The sequence below is a fragment of the Palaemon carinicauda genome, chromosome 4 (genome assembly GCF_036898095.1).
Source record: "Palaemon carinicauda isolate YSFRI2023 chromosome 4, ASM3689809v2, whole genome shotgun sequence".
NCBI classification, from domain to species: domain Eukaryota; kingdom Metazoa; phylum Arthropoda; class Malacostraca; order Decapoda; family Palaemonidae; genus Palaemon; species Palaemon carinicauda.
Window position 1 is genome coordinate 88,246,327 of NC_090728.1, and position 21,827 is coordinate 88,268,153.

The 21,827-nt window shown below is 47.0% G+C and overlaps 1 protein-coding gene across 1 annotated transcript in view; it reads right to left on the minus strand.

Annotated features, from left to right (window-relative positions):
• Window positions 1–21,827, minus strand: part of cpb (F-actin-capping protein subunit beta) — an 83,572-nt gene that overhangs the window by 50,941 nt on the left and 10,804 nt on the right. Inside the window, exons 2-3 of the mRNA XM_068372439.1 lie at window positions 16,397–16,608; window positions 2,548–2,720 (exon numbers count right to left, since the gene is read on the minus strand). Of these exons, the coding sequence (XP_068228540.1) occupies window positions 2,548–2,720; window positions 16,397–16,608 (385 nt within the window). The remainder of the gene's footprint in view (window positions 1–2,547; window positions 2,721–16,396; window positions 16,609–21,827) is intronic.

Consider the following 21,827-nt stretch of genomic DNA (forward strand, 5'->3'; position numbering starts at 1 on the left):
TTTTTTTTTTTTTTTTTGTGTCGAGTGAATAGAATGCAAAAGAAGAATGTTTTCCTAATGTTAAGTTGGAGTCTCACGCAGATGTTCCTCAGTTCAGGGATGAATGGGTTTTTTTGTTGCAGACTTCCTATTTGGGCAAACCTGTCATCACTTCACTGTCATCAGCATATTGGAAGTAAACCAAGCCTAGCCTATGGCGCCTGCGCCTGCCGTGATAAGGGAACTGTCCTGTTTTGACCAAGATGTCATCGTCTCAATTAGTGGAGTCAGCATATTTTGAGAAACGAGCCTGAGGGAAATCCTTGTTTAGGATATATATCATCATGGAAGGACACGTGCTGCCCTTTTGTTACGACTACTTATCACGTGGTCCAGATTGCATCAGAAATTTTTTCTAGAAGCTTCCATGGTGTGATCGAAGCGGGCATTTTTGAGAAAGCCAATACAGATGCAAAATTGTTTAAAAGGACGCCTTCTATGGAAATGACCACTGCCCACTGTAATTAACTCCGCCCATACATGCGTATATAAATTTCAAGAAGAGATTGTTGTCTAAGAGAGATAGGACAGGACATAAGACAAAAGAGGAACTATGTCTGAAACAGATAAGATCCAAGTCCTAACGAGATAAGAAACAGAGAAGACCAGAAGTCTGATAGAGCCAGATTCTAACCTTCCCTTCCGACAACAAAACCCTATCTACAACAAATCCTGTTATGGCTGGGAAGAAGAGACAAATTGAAGTAGCCAGCCCTCCCTGCTTGTGATAAGAAGTAGCCAACACTGCCTACGGCCTGCCTTAGTTCAACACTATCATTGAATTCTTGGAAGAAGACCTCTAATGTCCTTTTTTGATGCCACCCTTTTAGTGACGTCCTCGAATCTGGTCATCGTGCCAGTTTCATCTGAAATTCAGCCGTCCTTCTGCAACATACTCAAGCCTGAAGTCTCCGTACCAGTATCGTATCAGCAGCTGCAGAAAACTATTCCTTAAGTATAGAAATACTTAAGGAATAGTTTTCTGCAGCTGCTGATACGATACTGGTAACAGTTCCCCTTTTCTATTGGTGTTTTATTGATTTGATTTGTCAGTTAAAGTAACCGAAGAAGTAACAATTTTCTTTATGAATTTGTGAATAAATGTGTTGTTTTTTTGTGAGTTTATTTTTATATTACTGTAGTTCCCATGTTTTTAAGGGTTGTTGTTGTAAACATTACTTTATTTATTAAAAGAACCTGTAACGATTTTAAGATCGTAACATACATTTAAACGGCAATAGCTGCGAATTATTGAAGTTGTACTATTTTTTTTTTTTTGCATATGTTAAAAGAAGCTGGGATTTCCCGGGAAGAAAACCGAGAAACAATTCCTAGCTATCACAATGCATGTCTCTTTCTTCAATGGAGAAAGTGTGTGAATCCATGGGATCGTGTTTAGGTCTGTCACTTGTGTAATGCTAATGTTCGCTAATGTTAAGCGTATCAGGAGTGCACTAAGTACAGACAAGGTCTGGTGTGCAGGGTTTCCTTGTGTACAAAAGCAGGGTGTACATCCGTAAAAAAAGATTCAAAATCCAACACTACGCGCTCTGAGATGCTTCAACTAAAGGAAACAACTCGGGAAGAAGGTAGCTTGTTTCTCCCGATATCATCATCTTCCAAACTCATAAAGGGGAAAGACAACTGGGAAGACTGTCTCAAGGGTGCTGAAGATAATTCCCCTTTCAAGTTATGAATCAAAAAGTTACTTTAAAGAAACTTTTCAAGTCAAGTTTGCTTAAGTGTAGACTAGCAAACAATCACAAAAATGTTGGAAAAAAGTAAAAAGCCAAGAACTCCAGCGAGTGCCAGAACGTCTGTTCTCACCGACGTCTCAAATCAGAATTGGTGCTCAATGAGCAAACGACAGGTGGGGCTTCCCAGCTCCCGGCAGGTTTCTACTGCTCACCTGTTTATACCTCATTACAAATGTTTGATAGCCATATACTTCAGCTTTGCTGATATCCATTCATATATAAAGGATGAAGGTTTGTATTTGTAGCGGAACAAATATATAAATATGAATGCTGCACAGCACATCATACAAGCCAAAATTCACATCTTGAAAAAATTACAAAATCAAATGATGGAAAACTAAAGCAAAACAGTCAATAGTTCAAGTTCCTGGCCTAAGGGCATAATTTTATAACATTAATATCCAAAACTGGAAGGAGGATACTAAGACCGTGCTAATACAGTATACAGTAGTTGCACAAAAGAATAGTGATTGAGAAATCATAAAGGGTTTGCACATTCAGTGAAGGCTTTTTGATCTTCATCAGTATAAATTGAGGGCTAAAACCTACTGAACTGAAGAAAGACAATATAGTGAATAATAATTAGACTTGGTATAAACATGAGCGGCTCATCAACTGATAAGTAGAACTATACAGATGGTCAAGGAAGATAATTAAGACGACATTTTAAGTTCTATTTTTTCTTTTTTTATGATGCAAGGTTTTTCAGAATATCAACTAAAAAAATCTGTAAATGTGAAAAATACTGTACCTGCAAAACCATGATCAAGATCCCAAAGATATACTGATGACACTCCTCCTTCAAAGTACATATCTCGATATTGGTCAAAAGCTTGATTAGCATCTAATTCTAACTTGCGTAATCGGTCACTAGGCATTGCTCCATCTTCCAATGGAGGATCATATGTATTGCTCCAAGGAGATCTGAAAAAAAATATAATTACAAAATTTTACGACAGCCATCAACAATCAAGAGATATGACAAATTTGGAGATAATCTTTATTTTTCTTAATTATACCAACCTCAGTCCTTTACATATTATAGAATAACAGCAAAGCTGGAGAATATGCCAAATTAAAATCTTGATAACAAGGTGTAGAAAAGTGGCCGACCAGGAGCTGGGAAGCCCCATGCTTGCTCACTGAGCACCAGTGTCTCTATGAAGGCAAGGAGATTCAGTAGCTTCTGCCAGATGTGAGGTAGAAAAAACTCCTCAAGAAAAGGTGTTACGATCTGTCTCAATTGCTGGACTCTGTCTGAAGATGGAAATACTCTGGCTTGGACCGTACCCATGTTCATGCTTAAGTACTGTAGACAACATTGTGAGCCAAGTGTCGACACCTTGTAACTTAACCAGATAGCCGGGTTGCAGCAAAATTTGAGAAGTTCTCTGTAGCACATAAGCTGAAATCTTGGCTCTACCAGTATAAGCCAGTTGTCCAGGTAACGCAGTAACCTTATTCCCATGGTATGCGCCCATGAGGAGACTACAATAAACAGGCGAGTGAACACCTGTAGGGCTGTTGACATGCCGAAGCACAACACTTTGAACTTGTAAGTTCTGTCTTTGAAAATAGAATGCAGGTACTTCTTTAATCTTGGATGGAATGGGATCTGGAAATATGAGTCCTGTAGGCCTATGGTCAGAAGGAACTCATTCTTTCAGATGTCTTGTATCACAGTGAGGGGGAGGGGGGGGGGGCTTCATCTTGAACCAAGTTTAAAGCACAAACTGGTTGTAGTAGGAAAAGTCTATGAGAAGTCTCCAACATCCTGACAATTTATCCACTAGGAAGAGGTTGCTGAAGAAACCTGGCGACCTACTGAAGACTTCCTCAATTGCTTCTCTCTCCACCATCTATGACATCTTTCCAATCAAATACAATGATGGGATTGTCGGAGTCGGAGTTATTGGAGGGCGACATTATTATTATTACAAGCTAGGCTATAACCCTACTTGGAAAGCAAGATGCTATAAGCTCAAAAGCTCCAACAGGGAAAAATAGCCCAATAAGGAAAGGAAACAAGGAAATAAACAAACTATAAGAGAAGAATAAACAATCATAATAAAATATTTCAAGATCACTTACAACATTAATCAGATACTTCACATATAGACTATAAAAACTTAAAAAAAAAAAAAAAAAAGAGAAAAGAAATACGATAGAACAGTATGCCCAAGTGTATCCCCATGCAAGAGAAATCTAATCCAAGACAGTGGAGGACCATGGTACAGAGGCTATGGCACTACCCAAGACTAGAGAAAAATGATTTAATTTTGGAGTGTCCTTCTCAAAAAGCTGCTTACCATAGCTAAAGTCTCTTTTCTACCCTTACCAAAAGGAAAGTAGCCACTGAACAACTGCAGTGCAGTAGTTAACCCATTGAGAGCAGAATTGTTTGGTCATTTCCGTGTTGTCAAGTTTATGAGGAAAGAGGAGAATGTGTAAAGAATAGGCCAGACTATTCTGTGTATGAGTAGGCAAAGAAAAAATGAGCTGTAACCAGAGGGGGATAATACTGTCTGGCCAGTTAAAGGACCAAATAACTCTCTAGCAGTAGTATCTCAACAGGTGGCTGGTGCCTTGGCCAACCTACTACCTATATCTCGCAAACAGGACATGACACCCTGAGCGAAGAACTACAGGCCAGGATGTGCCCCAAAGAACTTCCGTCCCTAATGGGTACCAATACTCCTGCAACCGGAGGGATGCCACCTACGGCGAAAGGAAGAGAAGAGTTTCAATTGCCATTTATACTGGTAGTTATTGTTTGATTCTGGTAACGGATGACGAGATGTTGCTGATCTGCTCAGCAAGGATATTTGGTTGATCCTCTCACATTTCTCCACTGCTGTTGCTACTTCTGCTGGTGGAAAAAGAGTTGGATGATCAGTGATATTAGAGTTCCTTAAGTTACAGGAATCTCTGTGACATACGTCTGGGAACTTACAATTACTGTGTCTCTTATCTTTAATATGCAGTTACCCCAGATATTGGTAGTCTGATGGAGTCTGAACTCTAATGCTTTCAGAGTCGATTTGACAACGTCTTTATACTGCTTCCTCATATCAGGAGCTGTGAGAATTTCTGATACTGCAAAGTATGAGACTGCTCTTAACCAATGTCTAGCCAGGAGCAAGCCTGAAATGCAGACCTAGCTGCTGCCTCAAAATTAAGCCGCTCTGTGACAGAAAGGGAGGCAAGAAGGTGAATTAAGTTCCCACCGGCCATGATTAATGTCAAGTTCACAACATCTAGGTCAATTGGAAGTGAACTAGGATGTACTGGTGTGCATGAAAATCTTCCCGTATAGATAAAGCCCGAGGTGATAGTTTCAACGATCAAATAGATCTTGGGAGTTTTCTACACCCAAGATCTGCTTATTAATAAAATTCAGTGTCTTTTGCCTGGTTCAATAACAGGACATCAAACTTGTGGGGAGCATTTTGTGGTTCTGGGAAGAAACAGTCTTATAGTGCAACGTATTCCCGTTATTTGGGCCCAAGGTGGTTCACCTAAACCGTCAATACGACAGATAAGTATCAAGTGTTTTAGTTAGTGAGATGCTCCCATGGTTACAATGATGGTACCTCTATGGGAGCAACACCTGTTGCTTCTGCTGCCACTTCCAGCTCATTATTCTAAGAATCCCTCAATAACAATCACAGGATCTCATACCAAGGCTGGGCCCTGATGGTCCATGCTCTTGTTTTGGAAAAGCTCTGGACATTTCAACTCTCCCCTGAATATCTTTCCTTTCTTGCCCTGGTCTTGATACAAGTGCAAGAATTAAGGCAGAAGAGTGGCTATAAACATTCTTATGAGGCAGTGCTCCATGTTCATAACAAGACCTACACCTGTAAGCAGAATATGGAGTGGGAAATTGCATCTGTCAGTTGAAGGATTGTTGTTCCCAAAAGGCAGAGGGGAAGAAATGGCCAATATGGTTCAGCAACCCTTTCCTTTCCTGTGAATTAATGGTTTTACCTGTAAATTAGAAAAATTCTTAATTTTAGGATTAAACCTAAACGTGGATTTATTTTCTTCTTCTTTTGGACACATTTGAAAACCCCGACGGGAATCGCGGTCGCAATCGCCCTAACAGTCGTGCGATGGTAAATCAATGGTTTGCGCGTAGCCGAACGTGGAAGCGCCCGTGCGCGGGCACGCAGGAGCGCAGAAGGAGGGCGAGCGTGGTAGGAAGGGCGAGAGCTGGTGGTCGGAATCCGAAAGTTTACAGGTGAGCGATGACCCACAGGCGAGCAATGGATACTGCAGGAATCGAGCCGGCGTTCGCGCTATGGAACACCGTAGGCTCGCGCGATGGAACACCGTTGGTTCGCGCGATGGAACACCGTTGGTCCGCGTGATGGAATACCGTTGGTTAGCGCGCAGGCAAACATTGGAGTGCATATGTGCGCGCGCGCAGGCACGTGGGCGTGCGGTCGCGCGGGCACGTGGGCGTGCGGTCGCGCAGGCACGTGGGCACGCGGGTGAGCGCAGGCGGTCGGGAGACTGATGGCACGTAGGCGAGCGATGGCGTGTTGACGAGCGATGGCGCATCTTGTCGAGCGATGGCCCGTAGGCGAGTGAATGCACGTTGGCGAGTGAAGGCACGTTGGCGAGCGATGGCGCGTCGGCAAGCGACGGCGCATTGGCGAGCGGTGTTGCGTTAACAAAACGCTAGGGCGCAGGTGAAGAATCGCGCAGGCGCGTAGGCGATCGCTGACACGTAAGAGACTAGGGATGGTTATTATTATTATTATTATTATTACTATCCAAGCTACAACCCTAGTTGGAAAAGCAAGATGCTATAAGCCCAGGAGCTCCAACAGGGAAAAATAGCCCAGTGAGGAAAGGAAATAAGGAAATAAATAAATGAAGAGAATAAATTAACAATGAATCATTCTAAAATAAGTAACAACGTCAAAACAGACATGTCATATATAAACTATTAACAACATCAAAAACAAATATGTCATAAACAAACTATAAAAAGACTCATGTCCGCCTGGTCAACAAAAAAGCATTTGCTCCAACTTTGAACTTTTGAAGTTCTACTGATTCCACCACCCGATTAGGAAGATCATTCCACAACTTGGTAACAGCTGGAATAAAACTTCTAGAGTACTGCGTAGTATTGAGCCTCGTGATGGAGAAGGCCTGGCTATTAGAATTAACTGCCTGCCTAGTATTACGAACAGGATAGAATTGTCCAGGGAGATCTGAATGTAAAGGATGGTCAGTTATGAAAAATTATATTTTGATTATAAAATAAATTTTTGAATATACTTACCCGGTGAATATATAATAGCTGACGTCTCGGACGGCTCGACAGAAACACAAAAACTCGTGAGCGATCGCCATGAAGGTTGCGGGTGTGCCCACCAGCGCCAACTATCGGCCAGATACCGCATATACATGTAAACAGCTCCAGTTCTTTTCATTCCGCTGGGTCTCTATCGGGGAGGAAGGGAGGGCCTTTAATTTATATATTCACCGGGTAAGTATATTCAAAAATTTATTTTATAATCAAAATATCATTTTCAAATATTAAACTTAACCGGTGAATATATAATAGCTGATTCACACCCATGGTGGTGGGTAGAGACCAGTATTAATACAATAAAGGCGTATATGCTTAGAGTTTTTGACAGTTATATCATAACAAAACCCAAATAAATATAGGTACCTGGTAAGGAAGCTGACTCTGACGATTACTCTGCCTTGTTAGTCCGCTTTCCTTACGAAGCCCAGCCATCCTCTCAGGATGCTGAAAGACTCCCAGGAGCTGTTGTATCCAGGGCGACAACCCATACAACAGGACCTCATCAAAACCCTTAATCTGGGCGCTCTCAAGAAATGACATTTGACCACCCGCCAAATCAAAAAGGATGCGAAAGGCTTCTTAGCCTTCCATACAACCCAAAACAAGATTAAAAACATTTCAAGAGAAGTTTAAAAGGATATTGGAATTAAGGGAATGTAGTGGTAGAACCCTCACCCACTACTGCACTCGCTGCAACGAATGGACCCAGTGTGTAGCAGTCCTCATAAAGAGTCTGGACGTCTTTTAAGTAAAATGAAGCGAACACCGACTTGCTCCTCCAAAAGGTCGCGTCCATAATACTTCGCAGAGATCTGTTTTGCTTAAAGGCCACGGAAGTTGCTATAGCTCTTACTTCGTGCGTCTTGACCTTAAGCAAGCAACGATCTTTTTCACTCAAGTGAGAATGAGCCTCTCGGATTAAAAATCTAATAAAATACGATAAAGCATTTTTAGACATAGGCAATGATGGCTTCTTAACTGAGCACCACAAGGCCTCAGATCCACCTCGTAAGGATTTGGTACGAGCTAAATAAAACTTAAGAGCTCTAACTGGACACAGTACTCTTTCAAGCTCGTTGCCTACGATCTCTGACAGGCAAGGTATATCAAACGACTTAGGCCAAGGACGAGAAGGCAGTTCATTTTTGGCCAAGAAACCAAGCTGAAGTGAACATGTGGCTTTATCTGTAGAAAAGCCGATGTTCTTACTGAAGGCATGGATCTCACTGACCCTTTTAGCCGAAGCCAAGCACACTAAGAAAAGCGTCTTGAGGGTGAGATCCTTCAGGGAGGCTGAATGTAATGGCTCAAACCTGTCGGACATTAGGAACCTTAGGACCACGTCTAAGTTCCATCCAGGAGTTGCCATACGACGCTCCTTAGAGGTCTCGAAGGACTTAAGGAGATCTTGGAGATCTTTATTATTGGACAGATCTAAGCCTCTATGTCTGAACACAGAAGCCAACATGCTCCTGTAGCCTTTAATAGTGGGCGCTGAGAGGGAGCGAACATTTCTCAGATGTAGGAGAAAGTCTGCAATTTGGGCTACAGAGGTACTGGAAGAGGAAATGGATGATGACTTGCACCAGTCTCTAAAGACTTCCCACTTCCACTGGTATACCTTGATGGTAGAAGCTCTCCTAGCTCTCGCAATCGCTCTGGCTGCCTCCTTCGAAAAACCTCGAGCTCTTGAGAGTCTTTCGATAGTCTGAAGGCAGTCAGACGAAGCGAGGGGAGGCTTTGATGAAGATTCCTTACGTGGGGCTGCCATAAGAGATCCATCCTTAAAGGAAGACTCCTTGGAACGTCTACCAGCCACTGAAGTACCTCTGTGAACCACTCTCTCGCGGGCCAGAGGGGAGCAACCAACGTCAACCTTGTCCCTTTGTGAGAGGCGAACTTCTGCATTACCTTGTTGATGATCTTGAACGGTGGGAATGCGTACGCGTCCAGGTGAGACCAGTCCAGTAGGAACGCATCTATGTGGGCCGCCTCTGGATCTGGGACTGGAGAGCAATAGGTCGGGAGCCTTTTGGTCAACGAGGTGGCAAAGAGGTCTATGGAGGGTTGACCCCAAGTCACCCAAAGACTCTTGCACACGTCCTTGTGGAGGGGCCATTCTGTGGGGATCACCTGACCTCTCCGACTGAGACAGTCTGCCAAGACGTTCAAGTCCCCCTGGATGAATCTTGTCAACAGGGAGATGCCTCGATTTTTTGACCAGATGAGGAGGTCCCTTGCGATGACGAACAGTGTGTGGGAGTGAGTGCCTCCTTGCTTGAAGATGTACGCCAATGCTGTGGTGTTGTCCGAATTGACTTCTACCACTTTGTTTCGAAGAATGCTCTCGAAACTCGTCAAGGCCAAGTGAACCGCTAACAGCTCCTTGCCGTCGATGTGCATGCTCCTCTGATCCGACGTCCAAAGACCCGAACATTCCCGACCGTCCAGAGTCGCTCCCCAACCCAAATCCAACGCGTCTGAGAACAACACGTGGTTTGGGTTCTTGACTGCCAGGGACAGACCCTCTCGCAGACTTATGTTGTTGTCCCACCAGTTCAGGCATGCTTTTACTGGCTCGGAGACCGGGATTGACACAGCTTCCAAAGTCTTGCTCTTGTTCCAGTGTGAGTCTAGATGGAACTGGAGAGGGCGAAGGTGAAGTCTCCCTAGTGAGACAAATTGCTCCAGGGATGACAGAGTCCCTAAGAGGCTCATCCAACTTCTTACTGAGCAACGGTCTTTTTTCAGCATGAGGCGGACTTTGAGCAGGGCTTGCTCTATCCTGGTGGCAGACGGAAAAGCCCGAAAAACTAGACTGCGAATCTCCATCCCCAAATAGAGAATCGTCTGGGATGGATTCAGTTGAGACTTTTCTAAGTTCACCAACAGTCCCAACTCCTTTGCCAGACCCAACGTCCATTGAAGGTCCTGCAGACAGCGATGACGGGACGATGCTCTGAGAAGCCAGTCGTCCAAGTACAGGGAGGCTCGAATTCCCGATAAATGAAGGAATTTTGCCACATTCCTCATGAGCCTCGTAAACACGAGAGGAGCAGGGCTGAGGCCGAAGCACAGTGCTCGAAACTGGTACACCACATTCCTGTAAACAAACCTCAGATACGGTTGAGAATCTGGGTGAATAAGAATGTGGAAGTACGCGTCCTGCAGGTCGAGAGAGACCATCCAGTCTCCCTCTCTGACCGCTGCTAGGACGGACTTCGTGGTCTCCATCGTAAATTTTGTTTTTATAACAAAAACGTTGAGCGCACTGACGTCCAGCACTGGCCTCCAACCTCCCGTATGCTTTGGGACTAGGAAGAGACGGTTGTAAAATCCCGGTGATTGAAGGTCCGAGACTTTCACCACCGCTCCCTTCTCTAGCAACAGAGACACCTGCTGATGTAGAGCTTGTCTCCTTGACTCCTCTCGATACCTGGGAGAGAGGTCTAGAGGAACTGTTACTATAGGAGGTCTGCGTACAAAAGGTATTTTGTACCCCTCCTTGAGCAACAACACAGACTCTTGGTCTGCACCCCTCTTCTCCCAGGCCTGCCAGAAGCTGTTCAGTCTGGCCCCTACTGCTGTCTGAGGACGTGGGCAGTCAGACTCTGCCACGGGAGGACTTGGATCCTCTCCTCTTGCCTCTTTTTCCGTCGGCACGAGCGCCTCCCCTGCTGGGGGCTCTGCCACGAAAGGGCGGGATAAACCTAGTCGCTGGGGTATCGATCTTGGGCCTCACGATATAAGTCGATGAAGGAGCTCCCTTACGAGCAGAAGTAGCCATCAGGTCGTGTGTATCTTTCTGCACAAGCGAAGCCGCAATGTCCTTGATCAGCTGTTGAGGAAACAAGGCAGCTAATAAGGGGGCAAAGAGAAGCTCTGACCTTTGACAGGGAGTAACTCCTGCTGAAAGGAATGAGCAAAGAGTTTCCCTCTTCTTCAGGACTCCAGACGTAAAGGTGGCGGCGAGCTCATTGGAGCCATCGCGGATGGCTTTGTCCATACAAGACATAATAAGCACGGAAACATCCTGGTCGGCAGACGAGATCTTCCTGCTTAATGCTCCTAGAGACCAATCTAAAAAGGTAAAAACTTCGAAGGCCCTGTAAACCCCTTTAAGGAGATGGTCAAGGTCCGAGGAGGACCAACAAACTTTAGAGCGTCTCATGGCCAGGTGACGGGGAGAGTCTACGAGGCTTGAGAAGTCACCATGGGCAGAGGCAGGGACTCCCAAGCCGAGAACTTCTCCCGTGTCATACCAGACGCTCGCTCTAGAAGCTAGTTTAAAAGGAGGGAAAGCAAAGGCCGTCTTCCCCAAACTCCTCCTGGTAACCAACCAGTCGCCTAGCAAACGTAAAGCCCTCTTAGAAGAGCGAGAGAGCACTAGCTTAGTAAAAGAAGGCTTCGCAGCAGCTAAGCCTAGCGCAAACTCTGACGGAGGAGAACGAGGAGCAGAAGTAACAAAATGGTCTGGGAAAAGATCCTTAAAAATCATCATGATTTTCTTAAAGTCCATAGAAGGTTGAGCAGCCTTAGGCTCTTCTACGTCTGATAAAACATCCAAAGGAATATCAGTAGGCGGAGGATCAGCAACATCCTCATCTGAAGGAACCTCGTCCGACAATTGATGAGTCTCAAGAAAGGGAGAGACCTGCTGCGGTGGCAATGCTTGACAAGCAAAGTCCACACGCAAAGGAGCAGCAGTAGTAGTCAAGGAAGCTACGTCATGTCGCTTCTGAAAGGACTGACCAGCAACAACAACAGGAGCTGATGGACGCTCGACGTCAAGTCAAGACTGCCTTGACTGCCTAGACTGAGCAGTCAAAACAACCCTTGACTGCGGTGCTTGACGCTCAACGTCAAAACAAGGCAACTGAGCTGGTTGGCGAACGTCCTGAACGTCAACACGAGACTGCGGCAGCGGCTGAACGTCAACACGAGGCTGCGGCAGCGGCTGAACGTCAACACGAGGCTGCGGCAGCGGCTGAAAGTCAACACGGGACTGCATAGAGTGAGGCTCCAAGTCACGTGACTGACGTGACAAACTACCGACATCACGTTTCGTAACGTCAAAAGGACGAGTAAAGGCTCGTTTGGGCAGCTGACGGCCAGAGTCTCGATCAGCGTAACGGCGAGGATCATCGTGAACCTGCTCAACGGTATACTCCTCCATAAGGGAGGCAAGCTTATTCTGCATATCCTGCAGGACAACCCATTTAGGATCAATGGGAGTCGGTACGGGCCGAGACGATGGTAACGTCTGTGACGGCAAAACATTGCCTTTACTGAGACTCCCGGAGCCCGTGTTACGCTTACGTTTGATCGGCGAACAGTCTTCCGACGACTGCAAAGGGTCAGAGCTGTCCCAATGGCTACAGCCAGGACGCTGGACCTGTCCTGAAGGGACTGACTTCCGCTTTAAGGGTCTAGAAACTTTGCTCCAAGGTTTCTTTTGCGAGAAGCCTTCGGATGACGAGGAGAAAACAGCCTCGCTCGTCTTATGGTAGGGGCGATCTTGACGAGACACGCCCGAAACCACAGAGGGAACGTCTGTTCGTTGGTTAAAGCCTCTCGTCCCCTTAAGTCCTACGACATTACTTCTCCCTGGTGCAGGGGAGCCTGAAAGAGGTCTCGGACTAGGAGAACAACAAGCACGAACAGACGAACCCTCAGTCGCAACACTAAAAACACTTTGCGCACTAATCACTTTATCCCCACGATTTTCTGATTTGGCACTTTGACACTTTAACACATTCACATCCGCCATGAGTTGATTACGGTCCGATGCTAAGGACTCAACTCTCTCGCCCAAAGCTTGAATGGCAAGCAACATATCCCGCATGGATGGTTCATGAGTGCTAGTAGAGGGTTCAGGAACAACTACTACAGGGGAAGGATTAGGTTCAGGGGCATGGGAGGAGGAAAAATCCAACGACCTAGAGGAGCTTCTCCTCACCCTATCTCTCTCAAGATTACGAGAATACTTATCAAACTCTAGCCAGTCGAATTCCGACAAGACCACGCACTCATCACACCGATCTCCTAATTGGCAAGTTTTACCCCGGCAATTAGAACACACGGTATGTGGGTCGAGAGAGGCCTTGGGAAGACGTTTGTTACAATCCCTAGCATTACATTTACGAAATTTAGGTCCAGGGATAGGAGAAGGGTCAGCCATTTTGAAAAGTCAAAGAAAATCAAAAACAAATCCAAAGTCATCAACAATAAACACTATCCAAAAAAGGGTTCAAGAGTTTTAATTGAAGAGAAAAACACCTGTCACTGCGAAAGCTCAAAATCAAAAAGAAGTACTTCACCAAAAATGACGAAAACTCCAGGTCAACAGCGAGCGGAATCAACTTGTCGACAAGACCGACAGAGAAGAACTGGAGCTGTTTACAAGTATATGCGGTATCTGGCCGATAGTTGGCGCTGGTGGGCACACCCGCAACCTTCATGGCGATCGCTCGCGAGTTTTTGTGTTTCTGTCGAGCCGTCCGAGACGTCAGCTATTATATATTCACCGGCTAAGTTTAATATTTAAAAATCTTATGCAACATGCATAATTAACTAATTGAACGACGGTGCCAGAGATTAATATCTAGATCAGCATCGCACTAAACAGAAGGCGCGCAGGTGCATCAGGAAGGTGAGCGCTGAAGCGAGCTGTCAATCAGGCGATCCTGAACGGTCAGGAAAAACCGTTGGCGCCCATTGGTGTGTGGCAGGAAAGGGCGCGCAGATGTGCGCTGGCGATTGAAGCAAGCTGGCGCACAGAAGGACAAAAGTAAAGGTGAGCGCTGGCGAGCAGGAGGAAGATCTACGGCAAGACTCAGCTACCGGAGATCGTGGTCTACAGCAGGCGAGCGCTAGATCGCTACTGATGGTGTCCAGGGGACCTGACACGCGTGGCAGATCGATGGCGATCGTTGACGCGCAGGAGATCGCTGACGACCAGGCGAACGTTGACGCGTCTGTGGTCGCTGGCAAGCAGAAGGCAACGCGTGGAATCCTGTGAGTAGAAGAAGAGTCCTTGTCCAAGACCTGAACCGAAGTTCTAGATTGCGCGGGCGAACGTGGGCGCGTACAGGAACTGGAAGCGCAACAGGAACAGCAGCGACGATCATCAGGAGAGCGCTGACGAACAGGAGAGCGCTGACGAACAGGAGAGCGCTGGCGAACAGGAGAGCGCTGGCGAACAGGAGAGCGCTAGCGATCAGGAAAACACTGATGAGCAGGAGAGCGCCTGTGCGCTAACACTTGAGCAGGAGAGCGCCTGTGCGCTAACACTGAGCAGGAGAGAACACTGCAGAAGGGCACGCAGGGGAACCCTGACACGCAAGGGAAGCACCCCCGTGGGAGGCAACCCTATGCCCCTAAGGGACCGTTGTCCGTCGGAAGACGAGGTCAGACTGCTGTCCATCTGCATCAGGGGCAGAAGATCAAGAAGGCATTGGAGATCGATCCCCGGAGAGATCTAAAGAGGAAGGAGCTGCAGGCTGCATACGGAGATTCAAAAAGGCGCCTCTTAGCACCCTTATAGGGAGATGGGAGGCCCTTACGACGTAGCGGACGGTGAGCCTCACGGAGAAGGCGGCCAACAGCAGAAGAGTCCTCCGAAGAGGAGTCTCTGTGAGTGTACTCTCTCGCGAACGAAAGAGAAACACTTCGTAGAAGAGACGGGTCAGCCAGTGACCTAAAAGGAGCAATCCTCCGAAGAGGGGCTCCTGCAGTTGCCCAGCCCCTTGAGCGTAACTGCAGGTGCGGCCGCTCAGCACCAAGAGCATTGTCGCACGAAAAAAAGGCAGGAGTTAAGAACCCCCCAAAAGGGGAAAAAACTCAAGTCTGGACAGGAAAAACTTCCCTCGGAAGGAAAGTTACCCATCCAAGGAGGCGAGCCTCCTGAGTGTTCTAAAATGAACTGGAGAGCTGTCAAACGTCACGGGAGTACTTGCAGGAGGAGACACGCCCCTCACGAAGATCTATAGGGGAGGCAGCAACAGCCGAATCCCCAGGCCTCAACAAGACAGCTCACTCCGGTGTCACATTACAGAAACGAACTAGATCGGTAACTGTGAAAAATAAAAACAAAAATTATTAGTTAACATTCATTCCCCCGTGAAGACTCCGAAGAGGAATCCCGAGGGAAAGGAACACAAGAATTACACAACAGGCACGTGCCCTCATAACCACTTACACTCACGGAAGGAGAGCTGTAACCAACACAGAATTATAACAATTATAATTATGCAACTATGTAATTATGTAATTTAAAATTGAATGAACACTAAAGAAAGAACGAAAACCCCGAAAGGAATCGTTCTACAAAGCTGAAAAATCAACAAATACAATTAGATTCATAAACTAATTGAGACAAAACGTACGGCGTAGCAACCCCACCCATACGGGAAGGAAGCTACTCAGACGTAGTAAAACTAACGTAGTAAAAGGGTGAACGACCTCAAAGAGAGAGAAAGAGAAAGACCATAGTCAAACTCGATCGCGACCCATGAAATTACACCATGGTGGCCTAACTGCCGAGGGCTCCACGGAGATATTGACACTACACACACAAGCACAAACTCTGAAAAGGAAACTTACTGATTTCTATACTCAAATATATAAATAAACACGAAAAAATGTTTACATATATATTGAGTAAAAGAAAAGTAAGTGATTAAGTAGAGACAAAACAAACAATGGCTGCCAAGCGAGGACAAAGACAGAGACATCTGTCCATTGCCCGAGACAAAAGTGAAGTGAAGCAGTTCACCGGTGTGTGAGGGGGGGGAGGGGTAGCTAGCTACCACTCCCTTACCCCCTGCTAACTAGCGCGGGGGTAATACACCCTCGTTAAATTCTAATGGCTCGCCATTTCAGCTACGCCGAAAGGTAAACCCAATGTAAATAGCGTGGTTTGTATTTCGGTCACGGAACAAACATGAATAAGACAACAATGACCTTATTCATGAATTAAGACAACTGCACCTACTTCCCATATTTTTACTTTATTTCATATATTAAAATTTAATTTGTCCATAAGCCAAAACTTATATGAGACACCTATTAAGGTTTTGTTTACTAACAGAAAGTTCAGAGATATGCATAGTTATCTACTTCACTTAAGCAAGATAAACATAGCTAACCCATACAGTATGTGTAAAAACAGCTACTGTTAACTGAACTCATTTGGACAGCATGCTATACATTCATATATCTTGTGAAAACTATTTCTAAATGAGGATGTTGGAAAATTAAAACTTACCTGTAGGAATCACCATCTCTATTATAATCACAAAGTAGGTAGTCCTTCCCACTATACTTGTCTCGTGCTATCTTGAGAGGCTGATCTACGGATGACAGAAGTTCTTCACAGAGCGACGGTACAAGATCGATTAAGTCACTTAAGTTACGTTCTATTTGCTGAGGTGGCAACCTACGCATTAAATCCAGTGCACAATCCAGTTGTTGCTCCATCTGTTTTATTTGAAGTAAAATATCACTAACCAACCAAATTATAAATTATACTACTGTATATATACAGTACTGTAATAAAGTAAATTAAAACTTGAAATATCAAACAATACTGTACAAAATGCTTTATAGAGGAATTAACTGAAAAGCAATTGAACCATACTACCCAAAAATGTACAATTAAAATGGTAAATCCTAAAAATAAATTACAGTGATTTGTAGTTTTCCTAGCTACTGTATTTATTATAAACATAAATCCTTTGCTTAGGAATAACTTCAGTACAAGCAGGGAACAGTTTTGGCTTCATAGCATAGTAATGAATTACTGTATTGGTAGACAAGGGAGATAAATTTGGAAATAATTTGCATTTTTCCTAACTATACCAACCCAAGTTCTTTACATAGGAGTCTGATATTAACGAGGTGTCAACAATCGACTTGTTACAATTCCACAACAGGGAAGCAAGTGCCCCCCCCCCCCCCCCCCACTTGCTCACTACAAACCACTTTGATTGCAGACAGGACTTACAGGGGTAGGTGTTAGCGAATAAATTTGAGTAAAGACATCACAAATTTTTAAGTAATTTGTATTTTTCCTAACATACTTACCCAGAACTACCTTCTTAGGAGTTACTGGTTAACCCTACCTAACCGACCAGCTTTTTGTATAGTTTACCCCCCTCTTCCCGTTTTCTACGGGGTCAACCTCTGGCAGTGTGGTACGTGCTCTGAGGCGACCCCGGGGTCAGGCAGCGTGCTAGCTCAGGTCGAATCGCCAGTAAGTTTCGTTGGAATAGGTATTACTCGATCCTGCAGGTTCTCGCGGAAGGAAGGGAGGGCCATAACCCGAAGGTAGTTCTAGGTAAGTATGTTAGGAAAAATACAAATTACTTAAAAATTTGTGATTTGTTCCAACACGGTTACTTACCTAGAACTACCTTCTTAGGAGACTTACACTTTAGGAGGTGGGAGTGTTCTGCAGGGATCAGGATTCGACGGGGAGGCACGCAAGAGAGGGAACCTCTAAGGAGGTCTTGGTTCCAAGACCACTTGAAAACTGCACGAAAAGTAGGGGAAAACTATCCAAAAAACTCACTTAGTGTCTAAATGGCTTCCCTTTTCAAAACCAATTCCCATACATGTCCTCTTGAAGGGTGTTCCTTTCAGTGATTAAGGTCTTCTCAACATCTTACTGGCCCGTTCGATCCGGGGAAGGAAGGAAAAAAGGGGGGGGGGGGGTTTAAGGTTAAGGAAGGAACTAGTGTCTCTTGGCATTAACACCCCCGGTTACCCTGGGGCTATGACCTTAGATCTCCTGAAGGGCCGACACGATTGGGCCAATAGAAAACTTGTCCAAGGATTTTCTCGTACAATCTTTTAGATAATGTTCCGTGAAGGTGGACTATCTAGACCAGGTCCCAGCCTTCAGGATCTTACCCACAGCCATGTTCTTCTCGAAAGCCAGAGAGGTGCTCAGAGCCCTGATATCATGAGGTCTTGGTTTTCCAGGGAGAGGAGTCCCAGAAGCCTCGTAGGCCCTCCTTAATACTTGTCTCAGCCAGAAAGAGATAGAATTTTTCGAGACCGGTTTCTTCACCCGGCCAGTTGAGATGAATACATTTTTGATCTGAGGGCGGTATTTTGCAGTCTTCTCCAGGTATTTTCTTACAGTTCTCACGGGACATAAGAGTAGATCCTTCGGGTTGTCGGATCGAGGGATGGCTGGCACCGAAAAACCCTCAAACCGAGGATCCCAACACGCTGGGTTCTGCGTTTTCGCCACAACACTAGGGACGAACCTAAAGACAACTTCCCTCCACCCTTTGGAGTGTGAGACCTCGTAAGAGAGGCCGTGTAACTCGCTAACTCTCTTCGCCGAGGCCAGGGCTAAAAGAAAAGCTGTTTTAAGGGTGAGTTCTCTGTCTAGTACGTCCCTGAGAGGTTCGAAGGGCGGCTCTGACAGAACCTTGAGAACTCTTGCTAAATCCCACTGTGGAACCCGTACCTCCTGGGGGGGACATGATTGCTCAAAACTGCGGATGAGCATCGAGATGTGCCTTGAGGCTCCCAAGTCAATGCCCCTAAGGAGGAAGACTTTACCTAGGGCTGCTCGAACTCCTTTGATGGCCGGGATGGACGAACCTACGTCGTCTCTCAGGTACACCAGAAAGTCTGCAATGTCCTGGATCGACGCCCCTAGGGGCCTGATGTTTTTGGATGCACACCACTTCAGGAAGACTGCCCACTTTGCCTGGTAGACAACTGCCGAGGAACGCCGTAGATAACCAGACATCCTTGTCGCGGTTTTCGATGAGTATCCTTCTTTCTTCAGGAGCTTCTCGATAACCTCCACGCGTGAAGGCGGAGGGATCGAGGGTTTTCGTGCCACCTGTGAAAGTGAGGTTGTCGCAGGAGGTCTGGCCTGTCCGGAAGCGGCCAAGGAGGACGAAGAGCTAATTCCTTTAGGTCTGCGAACCAGTCTCTCTCCGGCCACCAGGGCGCTACTAAAGTCATAGACAGGTTGGACGACACTCTCACTCTGTTCAACACTTGCCTGATCAAACTGAAGGGAGGGAAGGCGTACACATCGAGACCGTCCCAGGGATGTTGGAAGGCGTCCTCGAACGCTGCTGACGGGTCTGGGATTGGAGAACAGAACACGGGGAGTTGGGCATTCAGACGTGTGGCGAACAAGTCTATCACTGGGGAGCCCCACAGTAGGATGACTGCTCGAGCTACCTCCGGGTGTAGGGTCCACTCCGAACCTATCACTTGACCCGCCCTGCTGAACCCGTCGGCCATCATGTTTCTCTTTCCTGGAATGAACCTTGCCGTCAGTTCTATCCCTTCTTCTGTGGCCCACTCCAACAGTACCGTGGTTAGGGCGCAGAGGACCTTTGACTTCATGCATCCCTGCTTCTTTACATACGCCACTACCGTGGCGTTGTCGCACATTAACGCCACAGTGTTCCCTCGCAGGAAGTGTATGAACTGTCGACATGCCCTCAGAACCGCTATCATCTCTAGGATGTTTATATGGAGAGACGCCTCCTCGCTGGACCACTGCCCTTTTGCTGATTTTCCTAGCAGGTGTGCTCCCCAGCCTCCTTCGATGCGTCCATGAACAACAGCATCTCCGGGGGGTCGGAGGCGAAGGGCATCCCCTTCTCTGTGTTTGACCTGATGTTCCACCAAAGAAGGGTCTCTCTCGTCTTCGGGAGGACTGGGACTATTTTGTGGGGCTCCTTGCCTTGGATCCACGCCTCCTTTAGATTCCACTGTACCGGGCGGAGCCTGAGTCTCCCTTGCGGTACTAATTTTTCCAGGGAAACCAGATGACCCAGTAACTTTTGCCAGTCCTTGGCCCTACTGGGTTGTCCCGTCAGGAAGGGTTGAAGGATACGTTCTAGGTTGGCTAACCTCTCCTCTGAGGGGAAGGCCCTTACTAACTGGGTGTCCAGGACCATCCCCAAGTAAGTCATCCTGGTGCTGGGGACTAGTTGGGACTTCCCTAGGTTGACCGTGATCCCTAACACCTTGCAGAGGTCGAGCAACATAACGCCTTGCTCCTTCAGTTGTTCCCTTGAGGCAAAAAGCAGCAACCAGTCGTCCAGGTACCTGAGTAGTCGTATGCCTTTCTCGTGTGCCCACGTCGAGATCGCGGCGAACACTCTCGTGAACACTAGCGGGGCCGTCGAGAGGCCGAAGCACAGGGTTTTGAACTGCAGGACACTGGACTCCCACTTGATCCTGAGGAACTTCCTGCTGGAGGGGTGCACGGGGATTTGAAAATAAGCATCCTTGAGGTCGAGAGACATGAGGAAATCCCCCTCCCTCAAGGCTGCGATCACTGTCTTGGGGGTATCCATCTTGAAATCCGTCTTTGAGACGTACTTGTCGAGGGCTGAGAGATCTATGACTGGCCTCCACCCTCCTGTCGATTTCTCCACAAGGAAGAGCCTGCTGAAGAAACCCGGGGCGGGGTTCTCCACTGTCTCCAAAGCTCCCTTGTCGATCATGGACGCTGCTTCCTCTTGTAGCGCCGCCCTCTTCAAGGGGTCCTTTGGAACCAGCCATTCGGCTCTCTGGGCTGGGATGAGAGGGGGAGGCTCTTCCAGGAACGGGAGTCTGTAGCCCTCCTTCAGGACCGCCACCGTCCAGGGATCCGCACCGAGATCCCGCCATGCTTGCCAAAAATGTCTGAGGCATCCCCCTACTAGGGGCTCCTGCGGGAGTAGGGGGCCTCTCTTCCTACCTTCTCCTGGAGGAGCGGCCAGATCTACCTCTCCTAGCGTTACTGTAGGAGGGTCTGTAGGCTGACTGAGGGCCTGCCGTGGTCCTACGGGTGGGCTGCTGCGAGGCTTAGAGCCAAGGGGCTCAAGGAGGATCTCTTCGGGGCAGCAAGGGTGTGGCCTGTGAGGGGTGAGGGACGTCCGTTGGGGCTCTCCTAAACGCGGCCTTCCTCATAGGAGGGGGCCTAGGATCCGCTTCTCTCACTTTCCTCACCTTCTCTATAGTATTTTCTACCAAATTGATGGGGAAAATGTCATTCCCCCACACGGAGGAATTCCTCAGCCTCCTTGCTTCCCTATCCGGCAACTTCCGCACTAGCTTGCTCAGTACTGTGTCCCTTTTCCTCAGGACCCAGTTCGAAGCCACCGACAGAGACTGGGACGATAAAAACTTAAAAGCTTTGCCCCCAGAGCTAACGAGATCCCTCAGCATGGCCTGATTTTCTGGGAGGGAGAGGTCGTGTGATGCCTGAAACCCCACCAATCTAACCAGGAGGACACGTAGACTAGGTCCTGAGCCATGTCCTCCATCATAGATGCTTCCGACGGGGAAAAGCACACGGGGGCAGTGGATGCCCTGTCATCCGAGGCTCCCTGGTTCAGCGCGGTCACCGCTGCTTCTACTGCACGGGGACCACCGCGATGCCCTTCGGGAACGTAAAATCGCTTCTGGGATTTCAGGCCCGGAAGAAGTTTGGAGGAACTCTGGCTTCTGGGGGCCTCTGCTAGTCCTGCCAAGTATCCATCAATCTGCTCCATCCCCAAATTCACGTCTCGAGCGAGAGGGAGAGACAAAGATGGCTTTTGTTGTACCGGACTGTCGATCCTCCTGGACAGTCCGGAAAGTACGGCCTTTGCAGCTGAGGGTTTGGATCCATCCAATCGGTGATGCCTTCGAATAAGGGCTAGAACCTTACGGTAGGAGGAGAT